Source organism: Ylistrum balloti, unplaced genomic scaffold (assembly GCF_031769215.1).
Source record: "Ylistrum balloti isolate Yb309-2 unplaced genomic scaffold, AGI_CSIRO_Ybal_v1 Utg370038, whole genome shotgun sequence".
NCBI lineage: Eukaryota > Metazoa > Mollusca > Bivalvia > Pectinida > Pectinidae > Ylistrum > Ylistrum balloti.
Window position 1 is genome coordinate 220,175 of NW_026782097.1, and position 13,443 is coordinate 233,617.

Sequence of the window (13,443 nt, forward strand, 5' to 3'; positions counted from 1 at the left end):
AAATCTGAATGTTCCTTGCTTTACATCTACACAGTTGTCTACAGGTGATGTGACACTAAAAGGTACTTCTATAAAGAAATCATTCTGAATCATCATCACGGTGTCATGGTACTCTATCCAGAGACATTCTACTGACAAGGACTAGTGCAATATTAACATATTTATTTACTAGACATCTTGGTAAATTCATGCAATGTTTAGGATTCGGTATCAACATCATTACGGAGGTCTTAGAATGAATGAAAGTCCCTTTTGTCCCCAAAGTCGGACATAATTTAAAACAAACAAATTCAAACGTATAATCTGAGACATTTGACATTTTTACATAATTTGTAAATCTGTAGCTGAACTTAAAAGCTGCAATAAAGCTCTTAACATGACTGTTGTAGAAGTTGGTCTGTAGACTACAATTTGTACAATTAAGTAAATAACGTCGACATTTTTTTCTGTTTTGCTCATGTTTCCTTTTGTAAATTACAACTCTGAAAGTCTAGATTAAAGAAGATTAAAACCAATTTCACACCATAAACCACAGATTGTTGACATAGATTTTAAGGACGCGAAAATAAAGCTGAATTTCAGAACATTGTACAATATTTACGATCCGACCATTTTTCATTTTCCTTCTTAATTGTTTGGTTGATATGCAGTTTAAAGGCAGTTAAGTCAAATGTAAATTTAGATTTTATTAATTTTCCTTTTTTTTGGTCATTTGTGAATCATTTTTTTACAGTTTTATGAAAGCGGAAATGTGTTGAAATAAAAGCCATTGTGAGCAAGAATTTCACAGATACCCTCTGAATGTTAACAACTTCTTGTTAGTTGTGAATGGACTACGAACAAAGACTTACACCACACGTTGCAGAACAAGGTCCCCAGCGAACATCCCACTGGTACGGATTATCTGGTATCTTTCCTGATAGTCTATTCCTAAGAGGTTGATGACAGGTAGAATTGTCTCCCTTACATATACCACAATCGTCAACTTCCGCTCCGGATCCAATGAAACTATCGCAACCAATGTTCTAAAAACAAATATTTATCAAAACAAATTACAACGTATAATGTCATCAAAACAAAATTCTGGTTAATGTTATCAAAAAAACATCTTCTCCAGGCTTCTAAAATGCAACTTAATCATTCCAGACTTTCAAAATTCAAAAATAAAATATTCGTATAAAATAGCTTTAATTCTAGTCATTCATGAACACCTTCACTTCTTTATCTCAAAAAAATGAAAAGTCAAACTAGATTTACATATTTTCAGGAAATTTTCTTGACATACCACTATTTATTGGTTGTTTGCCGTCAAGAATATTTCCAACTTAAACCAGCCAGTGCACATACAGATTAAACAAAGAATGGCAATAAAACCTGTTTTTTAATCTCTGACTGGGTCTTCAAACACTTTGAATCTTTTTCTTGTTTGAGGGCACACAAAAAACGGCACGTTTGTCTTATTTATTGTAATCTGTCTTTGGATCTAGTCTGAGTCCTTATCTCTCGGAGATAAAAGCTGCCAAGATCAAGGTGTATGTATCGCCCACAAGATACATACCTCACATTTGCCTTCGATGCAGTGGTGATTTGTACTATGCCCGCACCTTGTTCCGTCCGGGATATGTACCTCCAATACGTTCGGAATGTTTCGGTGTTCATCTTCACACATCACAAAACAGTGGTACTGTTGTCGTGACAGGGGAACCCAGCGATGGTATCTCCCGTTGATAGGTACTCTATTTTTCATCTCACACACCTGGTCCTCTAAAGATTGATAGGTAAACGAGCATGCCTACAAAACAAAGACACCGAACTGTCACAGTTGACGATACAACTAGTCATTACAGTAACTGGTAGACCAAGTAACGCACTTTCAAAAAAGATTGTTTCTGATTGGCTGATTGGCTACAATGTGTCCTTAAATTAATTTTATTCTGAAATACATTCAACGATGGAACGACAGGGTGTTATTCCTTTGCTCTTAAACCGAAATCTTCGTCGGTCCCAGATTTACAATAACGCATATTTCATTCTAATTTTGATTACGTTGGGTAATTTCAGCTTCGTCCCTGAGGAATGATTTCATTACAAAATGACGTCAGATTACCATTCCTTATTGATTTCTTTAAGATGTTGAGATGACAGTTGGTGCGTGCATGTACATAACAAACAAAATTACCACGGGATAGAGTGCACTGTTCGTGATGAGAAAGAATGTAATAATGTTACAAAGGAACGCTCGGAGGGAATGCCAAATCAGAAGACAGCAAAACAGAAATGGTATTTCTAAGTATACAGCGTCAACGTTCATTCTAAATGTAGTAAGTTCTGCCAGATCGATTTTAAGGAATTGTAAACTCGGCAAAAATTCGGGTGAAGTTAAGTGAAATAACGACCACTAAATAACCGTTAAAAATAAACAACAGTCATACCATGGACACGAAATGCCGTTACTGAGAAATAAGGTTACTCCATGGACACGGAACACTGGCTCCGCAACGAATGTGGAATACCGTTATCCAAAAATAAATTTACAAAACGGATGCGGAACTCCGCTTTCCAAAATTAAAGTCATACCGGATACGAAACACCTGTATCCAAAATTAATTCACACCAAGGACAAAAAACATCGTTACCGATAAAAAAGTCACACAACGGATGCGAAACTCCGCTTTCCAATGATAAAGTCATACCGGATATGGAACATCTCTATCCAAACATAATTTACATCATAGACACGGAATACCTCAACAATGCAATTTTGTTGGGATATGCTGCCAAACCTCAAGAAGCACGTTGTTTTTCAACACTTTGAGAACTACGACGCAAAGGTACAACCTTGTTGTAACATACCTGTGTGTTACATATCTTGTATTTCACATCCGGGCCTCTGCATCGGAACCTATCACCTAAACAACGCCGCCTCTGATTGGTTAATCCACCACCACATGACCTTGAACAATCACTCCATTGACTCCATTCGGACCAACTTCCATCTATGGCGTTGATTTGGTTAGCAATCTGAAAAAAAGTAAACTCAGTGTCGTTAGGGTTTTAAATTTATTTTGACTCGTGATTCTTTATGTGTTGGTAAAGCAGTATTTCTCGAAAGAGAATCTGCCAAGATTTTCTTTTCATATTCATGCTAAAAGTCATTCAATTGTCAAATAAAAAATAACGACTAAATTCAACAAAGTTGTTCTCATCGGAAAATTCAGGCAGCCTCACTTTTCCCCGGCCTTATGTAAAGATAAACTTACAAACGACTCATTAAAGTACAAACCGTAGGAGGGTGTGATTTTCATTTGTGGTTTACGTACTTCTAAACACGCTTGTTTCACGGTTATTTGACAATAAATAATCAACTTAACCGCTTCACTTGAAAGTCTCGCGGGATCATCACAGCACGCGCCTAGCTGTGAGATGTGCCAATTCATCCTTATGTGTAGAATTAAAAGACAATTAGGTCTTGTAATGAATGGTGAAATCGACGGAAGTACCTCGGACGGGTCATTTGTAAAAGGGTCAGAATCAGCGCCTATTTGTCACACATGACTGGACAATCATAGAGTATTCCGTCCATTAAGAGCGTCTAGATATGTATCTGTAATAGGGATGGACAAGTGTTTGATACATCACTCAGGCCCTGGCCAGGAACTGCAGTCGTATATCTGCATTATCCGCCAATTAAAAAGGAAATTTACTAGTAGCGATATCAAAAAGAATGAACAGATTCCTCATTGTTAATTACCATTGAAAATATTAAAAATCGCAGTTCAAGCAAGGATTTGCTAGCATTTACGAAGCATCACACCTATATTTACACGGAGGGTATCGTTGGTGAAACATCTGACCTAGATTTACAAGAAAGATATCGTTGATGAAGCATCTGACCTACATTTACACGGAGGATATCGTTGATGAAGCATCTGACCTAGATTTACAAGTGGGACATCGTTGATGAAGCATCTGACCTAGATTTACAAGGGGGACATCGTTGATGAAGCATCTGACCTAGATTTACGCGGAGGATATCGTTGATGAAGCATCTGATCTCGATTAACACGGAGGATATCGTTGATGAAGCATCTGATCTCGATTTACACGGAGGATATCGTTGATGAAGCATCTGACCTAGATTTACATGTATGACATCGTTGACGAAGCATCTGACCAAGGAGTATATTTATGCTTTCCTTGTCATGGGGTCCAGTGCTTGTGGATACTTCGGAATTTGTTGATAAAATAGTGATTACTACATATGTACAATAAACATTCCAAGGTCCGAAATAAACATGATTATACAAGTTTGTAACACTGGAGCCCCTCTCACTAAAAAACATCACTCTACACTAACTATCCTGGATTTCATTTTTCACATAAACAGACAATATCAGAGACATCGACGTCAATATCATAGAATGTTCATTTGATTTGGGTCTGAAATGGCCACTAAACATTCGTTTACACGTGACATCAGTAGCTTGTTAAACATTAAACTGTTTCGTTTTATGAAGAAGTATAGGAAAACAATGTAAATCAGCAAATTTGTCATTGTCGAATTTGATTGATTTCTTTAATGTAAGTTATATTTACTTAAAAATAATTCAATTATATAAACGTTTTCCTATCTTAATATATGTACACTATCTCTCTGTTGATGTTGTATCGGTATAGCATGGATACTATGTGATATTAGACGCCAATACAAACATTTCTACTCAGTATCAATTCTGAGAGTTTAAACTCTAAAAGTAATATAAATTGGTTGGTATCGTTCAACTATGAACTACATGCTGAAAGGACGACACCGCTTATACAAAGTAAATCAAACACATATCTGTACGTATAACCACAACTACCATTGTCAAGTGTTTCAATCATGTACCTTATTGAACACCTCATGTTAGCGGAAATAATTCGATCGTAACTATATATCTGTGATGCTGTTAACATTTTTTTTCTTCAAGGTAAAGTTTATCTGGAGAGACAATTGAAGTATAAAAGAGACGAATAAGAAAAGATGGTTTTAAGAAGCTAAATAGGTATTAGGTTGATCAATTGACAAGCAGAGATGATTAAATAACCCACTCTCTTCAACACCACGTCAACGCTGCGTTACAATACTGAACACTTGTGTGAAAGCTTCGTGTCACACAACTAGTGAGGTAAATCGCCACACACACAACATATACTGTGATATTACTTTTATCAAACGTTGCCCACCTGATTTTGTATTATTTATTGTATGGGGCAGAGCCAAATGTGTTTATCACAAATATTGGTTTTAAACTAGGTCATAGAGCGACTTAAAATAGGGTAGGCCAACTTAATGTGAATTGTCACGGTCAGCCATATCTCATAATGTTAAGTGAGAATTTTATTTCCTTTTTTCTAAATTCAAAATGTCGTAATTTTGGTGGATTGTAAATTATTCACATCGTTATTTATAGCTTTGTACGCTTTATCTTTAAAATTCATATACAAGCTTGAACTGTTTACAATGCTATGAATTCAACGAATTTTATATATAGTTGCTATACTGCAAACAAAATCTTAAAATGTAATAGTGTGAGAGTTGTATGTGAATACTTCAGGGAACACGACGAAATCACCTCTACACAAACTACCCGCATGCTAACAATACACAGCTATATCTCTCCGTCACATCGTCGAAACACACAACACTTTGTATGGCGTCTCGCTAATTTGTTATCCATTAAATTCAGATAAGGCCGTTATCTTCATTCTCAAAAAGGTCAGAGAGTTCAGTTGATTATGTTTACATTTACTAAGTAAATAGATAAAGAGCACGCGATATTTTGCAGCTTCAGTTACTGCAGGACCTTAGTAAGCTACTCGTGTTAAACAGGAGATGTTTCCTTTAAAAGCATTTCATCCGACAATTCATTAAATAAGAGAAGTCACCACGTGGAAGTATGTACATGAATGTGTGACTTACCATGAGAACTAGTACCAGGACTGATGAGGTGTCCATTGTGTTACATCATTACGTCAATCCGAATCAATCTAACAGCGGAATAACCACCACCATCGCTATTCAAATCCGAACTGTTGCCTCCCTACATCAGTATGTTTGACGCAGAATAACAAATTTTATCGGTACAGAATTTCACAAAGATGTCACTGAAATGAATTCAATATCACACACAGTTTACAATAGAGATATTTCTCGAGCGTGTCAAATTATCAGCACCATGCGGCGAATAGCGGAGAATGGTTATAGGGTAGCTACTCCTACTGATAGCTAGTTAAACTCCAGCGTTAACGACAAAATTGTTCGATCTAAGCGTGTTTCTCTCGGTGAACAAACTTGAATCCGTAAACATCACTGACAACAGGAAGCAATGAACTTGTATGCGGTGATGAAATGTAAAGCTCCTATCAGTCAACCAACATTGTCACTGGGAATTACACTGCTGAAATTGATCCGCGTTTCGGTAATCGTGTCACCATACAATCCCCGCCCAGTGGTGACGGGTTTACGTGTGTGGGGGTATTTTAGAGGACTGGCTAGTCTTTGTTACCAATAGGTGTCGCGGTGAGTTGACCTTGACCCTTAAAGCGTGTCCCTCCGGTGGATAAAAAGCTTCCATGAGACCGGCACACACACAACTATGTAATCAAAATAGGGAATGTCTTCCTAGCTCCCTTTACAAAACATTTGGATATCAAGATCGCAAATTTGTCAGGCTATATATAAACGCATTTGAAGACGTTTCTCTATTTCAGTTCAAATAAACTAGAACTTTAAAGCTGTGTTTTCGAAGGTTATTTTTTCTTTTGGAAATCTTACTTTATCTTTGAATGAGTGCTTTGAAGTGTTTTCAAGATCCTCCTCAAAACGATTCTAAATTTCTAAAGATACGAGATGAAGCTGATAATCCCCTTTTATATCTGTAAGACGTGATCAGTTACAAAAAGGAGTATCGTGTCATTCGCTTTAGTCATTAAATTTCCAGCTAAAGGGACAATACATCCTTTTCCCATTTTTTTAAAGACGTGGACAACAATTCATTAAGTAATTCCCTAAGGGTTCTAGGCGCGAGAAGTAGTTAACCCTGTAGAAGGTCGTGTTATGCTTTTACTCCCTGCCTTTCCCCAATCGTCCCACAAATGGGAAAAACACCATAAAGATTTGAGAAAATTAGTAACATTCTACACTGGTAATAGCCTTTCCCGAAACAGCACGATATTTAATGTTTCGACATTGCTGCTACTTGTCAAAGAAATGCATTCCTCAACTAAATATCTTGTAAGCATTACTTCTGTCACGAAAGATACGCGTTTTTTAGTCTCTAATCATGCGATGTTTCGCCCTAAAACATCTATCAAGGCTGAAAGCACGTTCACATATAAGAGTTTGTAGTCAGCAACCTATCCGGATATTTGTCCGTGTCCGTATCCAGGTGTTGGTATATACCGATCAGACACGGTATACTAACTGTGTTCGAAGAAAGATGAGAAGTGTATTACAACAGAGACGTTCGTGTTTACAGTTTAACACCAATATCAACTTTTTAATTAAGAGACATGAACATCAATACGTTTGCCATCGGTGTTAGTTTTACCGTTAATGGCGTTGCCTGTCCGCTTAGAGACCTTACGTGACCTGCCAAGTCCATTGTTGGCCGGTGACATACGGTATCAACATGTCAAATAGAGAACTGGTTAGATTGACATCAGTATAATTGGATACGATTCTAGTTATAACTCTTTAATCACCTATAGGGCTGACATAGTGTAAACTGTCGGTAGTATAATTGTATCTTATTTCATATAAAGATTAAAAAGGACGCTTAACAAATAACGAAAGATATGTTGAGTTATCATCAATACATCCGATTCTGTGTACATTTGTGGATGTGTAGAACATTTAGGCCTGATCAAATGAAGTTTTCGTTTTTTCACTGTTTTTGTGCCAAACAGTAGAGTAGAGCAACATGAAGATAAACACAGGCTTAGTATAGCAGGAATAACGGTGCTGTTTTTCATTAACATCAAAACGTTGTTCCTTAAATAAGTCAACAGTGTATGAATGCTCCCTTTAATAACGAGAATACATCACAGGTAAAATAGACGTCACATATCACATCAAAACTGACAATATATCACAGCTAAAATAGACGTCACATATCACATCAAAACTGACAATACATCACAGGTAAAATAGACGTAACAGATCACATCAAAACTGACAATACATCACAGGTAAAATAGACGTCACATATCACATCAAAACTGACAATACATCACAGGTAAAATAGACGTAACAGATCACATCAAAACTGAAACCCCCACACCAGGCCAAACATTAAGCTCATTGATACAGACAGCAGCCTATCTGTCCTCTCTTTCTTTCCTCTCTATTTCTGAGCTGATGAGTTTGTCAACTATGCTGCACTTCAAGTCTAGTTTTTCTAGTGTCCAGTCTTCCTGTTTAAGAGTTTTTGCAGATAATCTTGATATCGTTATCGGTTATGATATTGTCGAAACCCTTCACAGAAAAACATATAACGGCATTATCAAAGAACTCTTTTCTTAAGTTTTTAAAAAGGAAAACCCACGTGTAGCAATAGTCGACCGCCTCGTGTTCAGATTATGTAAATTCATGGGGAATTCTGAATAGAGATTTATTTAAATGAAACGTGGCGCCATGACCTCTCTTTCTCACCTGAAAACATGCTGTGTTATATATACTTCAAGTTGTTTTTACTAGATTCCATAGTAACTTTTTGCTTAACGTTACTGGTTGCTTTTTTTTGCCTATTAAATAAAATGAACAAAAAAATTGAAAAGCGATAAAATTGATGGTATAAACTTGTCTCTTATATATTCAATTTTTATCTTAAAGCCCCGAAGTTAGCAGAAAAACCGTCATCAATGTATATTTATAAAAGAAAATTAATTATTTTTATCTTTATACTGCATTCGTTCAAGGTTGAATATCGTCATCTTTAATACATTTCATTATAAAAATCTCAAATTTTTCATGTTATCTCTACGTATCATAATTTTCTAGTCCTCTCAAGTAAAACATTATTCGATTGGTTACTAAGCGGAGATTTAGTTTAAATGCAAACGGTTTATGCTGATCAAATCTTTCCTTCTCATCTAAAACACTCCCCTAGACTTATCAACCGTAATCCTGTCCTTGTCTCTACATCTACATATCTATAATATTACTTGAATTCTCATCTTCCTCCTGCACCCCTTCTCGGATCTCTCCAGTCAATGTCCTCTTCATTTCTCTTTTTTCTTATTTCCTTTCTTTGTTTTATTTATGTACCCTCATCATTGCGTTGCTTTACGTTTTAAATTGCCAATAATTCTCTCATCGCATAACACATCTTCTTCGTCGCCTTTCTCAAACTTCCATACGACATATTTACATAAGTCTCTGGTCTAACTATCTCATGTAACCTCCAAGTTTCAGGAAGCTTAAAAAGACATCTAATGAGATATTTGTGCGAACTATGAATGTACCTTTTATACTTGAGCTGCCCAAAGCCAATTTTTCATTTAAACAGTACGATACATATACTAACATAAAAAATATGATTGGTGCTCCAATTTTACTTATTAAGGATTTTTATCTTACAGCTACGTAGGCAATGCAGTGATGAAAAGGAAGGAAAGGACCATATAACACAGAACAGACCAGACACGATCAGAAAACTAAATATGCGTGAAAGTAAACTTGTTTACTGTTGAGATATGTGTTATATTCATAAAAATATCTTTTTGGAGAGAATTATACAACTATGAAATACGATGTGAATTAGTATTCATTGTAATACAGAGAGTTTACCTTGGTATATAACTACAATGTAATACAGAGAGTTTACCTTGGTATATATAACTACATTTTAATACAGAGAGAATTTACCTTGGTATATAATTAGAGAGTTTACCTTGGTATATAACTACATTGTAATACATAAAGAGTTTACCTTGGTATATAACTACATTGTAATACATAGAGAGTTTACCTTGGTATATAACTACATTGTAATACATAGAGAGTTTACCTTGGTATATAACTACATTGTACCTTGGTAATACATAAGAGAGTTTACCTTGGTATATAACTACATTGTAATACACAGAGAGTTTACCTTGGTATATAACTACATTGTAATACAGAGAGTTTACCTTGGTATATAACTACATTGTAATACAGAGAGTTTACCTTGGTATATAACTACATTGTAATACAGAGAGTTTACCTTGGTATATAACTACATTGTAATACAGAGAGTTTACCTTGGTATATAACTACATTGTAATACAGAGAGTTTACCTTGGTATATAACTACATTGTAATACAGAGTGTTTACCTTGGTATATAACTACATTGTAATACAGAGAGTTTACCTTGGTATATAACTACATTGTAATACAGAGAGTTTACCTTGGTATATAACTACATTGTAATACAGAGAGTTTACCTTGGTATATAACTACATTGTAATACAGAGAGTTTACCTTGGTATATAACTACATTGTAATACAGAGAGTTTACCTTGGTATAAAACTACATTGTAATACAGAGAGTTTACCTTGGTATATAACTACATTGTAATACAGAGAGTTTACCTTGGTATATAACTACATTGTAATACATAGAGAGTTTACCTTGGTATATAACTACATTGTAATACATAGAGAGTTTACCTTGGTATATAACTACATTGTAATACAGAGAGTTTACCTTGGTATAAAACTACATTGTAATACAGAGAGTTTACCTTGGTATATAACTACAGTAATACAGAGAGTTTACCTTGGTATATAACTACATTGTAATACAGAGAGTTTACCTTGGTATATAACTACATTGTAATACAGAGAGTTTACCTTGGTATATAACTACATTGTAATACAGAGAGTTTACCTTGGTATATAACTACATTGTAATACAGAGAGTTTACCTTGGTATATAACTACATTGTAATACAGAGAGTTTACCTTGGTATAAAACTACATTGTAATACAGAGAGTTTACCTTGGTATATAACTACATTGTGATACAGAGAGTTTACCTTGGTATATAACTACATTGTAATACAGAGAGTTTACCTTGGTATAAAACTACATTGTAATACAGAGAGTTTACCTTGGTATAAAACTACAGAGAGTTTACCTTGTAATACAGAGAGTTTACCTTGGTATATAACTACATTGTAATACAGAGAGTTTACCTTGGTATAAAACTTCATTGTAATACAGAGAGTTTACCTTGGTATAAAACTACATTGTAATACAGAGAGTTTACCTTGGTATATAACTACATTGTAATACAGAGAGTTTACCTTGGTATATAACTACATTGTAATACAGAGAGTTTACCTTGGTATATAACTACATTGTAATACCGATACTTTACCTTGGTATATAACTACATTGTAATACAGAGAGTTTACCTTGGTATATAACTACATTATAATACAGAGAGTTTACCTTGGTATATAACTACATTGTAATACATAGATTGTTTACCTTTGTATTTAACTACTTTGTAATACAGAGAGTTTACCTTGGTATATAACTACATTGTAATACATAGAGAGTTTACCTTGGTATATAACTACATTGTAATACAGAGAGTTTACCTTGGTATAAAACTACATTGTAATACAGAGAGTTTACCTTGGTATAAAACTACATTGTAATACAGAGAGTTTACCTTGGTATAAAACTACATTGTAATACAGAGAGTTTACCTTGGTATATAACTACATTGTAATACAGAGAGTTTACCTTGGTATATAACTACATTGTAATACAGAGAGTTTACCTTGGTATATAACTACATTGTAATACAGAGAGTTTACCTTGGTATATAACTACATTGTAATACAGAGAGTTTACCTTGGTATATAACTACATTGTAATACAGAGAGTTTACCTTGGTATATAACTACATTGTAATACAGAGAGTTTACCTTGGTATATAACTACATTGTAATACAGAGAGTTTACCTTGGTCTATAACTACATTGTAATACAGAGAGTTTACCTTGGTATATAACTACATTGTAATACAGAGAGTTTACCTTGGTATATAACTACATTGTAATACAGAGAGTTTACCTTGGTATATAACTACATTGTAATACAGAGAGTTTACCTTGGTATATAACTACATTGTAATACAGAGAGTTTACCTTGGTATATAACTACATTGTAATACAGAGAGTTTACCTTGGTATATAACTACATTGTAATACATAGAGAGTTTACCTTGGTATAAAACTACATTGTAATACAGAGAGTTTACCTTGGTATATAACTACATTGTAATACATGGAGAGTTTACCTTGGTGTAAAACTACATTGTAATACAGAGAGTTTACCTTGGTATATAACTACATTGTAATACAGAGAGTTTACCTTGGTATATAACTACATTGTAATACACAGAGAGTTTACCTTGGTGTAAAACTACATTATAATACAGAGAGTTTACCTTGGTATATAACTACATTGTAATACACAGAGAGTTTACCTTGGTATATAACTACATTGTAATACAGAGAGTTTACCTTGGTATATAACTACATTGTAATACATAGATAGTTTACCTTGGTATAAAACTACATTGTAATACAGAGAGTTTACCTTGGTATATAACTACATTGTAATACAGAGAGTTTACCTTGGTATATAACTACATTGTAATACAGAGAGTTTACCTTGGTATATAACTACATTGTAATACAGAGAGTTTACCTTGGTATATAACTACATTGTAATACAGAGAGTTTACCTTGGTATATAACTACATTGTAATACAGAGAGTACAGAGAGTTTACCTTGGTATATAACTACATTGTAATACAAAGAGTTTACCTTGGTATGTAACTACATTGTAATACATAGAGAGTTTACCTTGGTATATAACTACATTATAATACAGAGAGTTTACCTTGGTATATAACTACATTGTAATACAGAGAGAGTTTACCTTGGTATATAACTACATTGTAATACACAGAGAGTTTACCTTGGTATATAACTACATTGTAATACAGAGAGTTTACCTTGGTATATAACTACATTGTAATACCGATACTTTACCTTAGTATAGAACTACATTATAATACAGAGTGTTTACCTTGGTATATAACTACATTGTAATACAGAGAGAGTTTACCTTGGTATATAACTACATTGTAATACATTGAGAGTTTACCTTGGTATAAAACTACATTGTGATACACGTAGAGATTGCCTTGGTATATAACTACATTATAATACAGAGAGAGTTTACCTTGGTATATAACAACATTGTAATACAGAGAGAGTTTACCTTGGTATATAACTACATTGTAATACATTGAGAGTTTACCTTGGTATAAAACTACATTGTGATACACGTAGAGATTGCCTTGGTATTTGGCTATGTTGTATTAATGT

General features: G+C 34.4%; 1 protein-coding gene across 3 annotated transcripts in view; it reads right to left on the reverse strand.

Moving 5' to 3' along the window:
• LOC132549003 (protein madd-4-like) overlaps positions 1-13,443 on the reverse strand; it is an 82,535-nt gene that overhangs the window by 16,477 nt on the left and 52,615 nt on the right. For 2 of the 3 annotated variants that reach the window (XM_060212913.1, XM_060212912.1), the window contains exons 2-4: positions 2,854-3,021; positions 1,559-1,792; positions 852-1,025 (exon numbers count right to left, since the gene is read on the reverse strand). In XM_060212913.1, the coding sequence (XP_060068896.1) occupies positions 852-1,025; positions 1,559-1,792; positions 2,854-3,021 (576 nt within the window). Of the gene's footprint in view, positions 1-851; positions 1,026-1,558; positions 1,793-2,853; positions 3,022-5,962; positions 6,432-13,443 lie in introns of those variants that run through there. The other variant, XM_060212914.1, reaches the window with a different exon arrangement.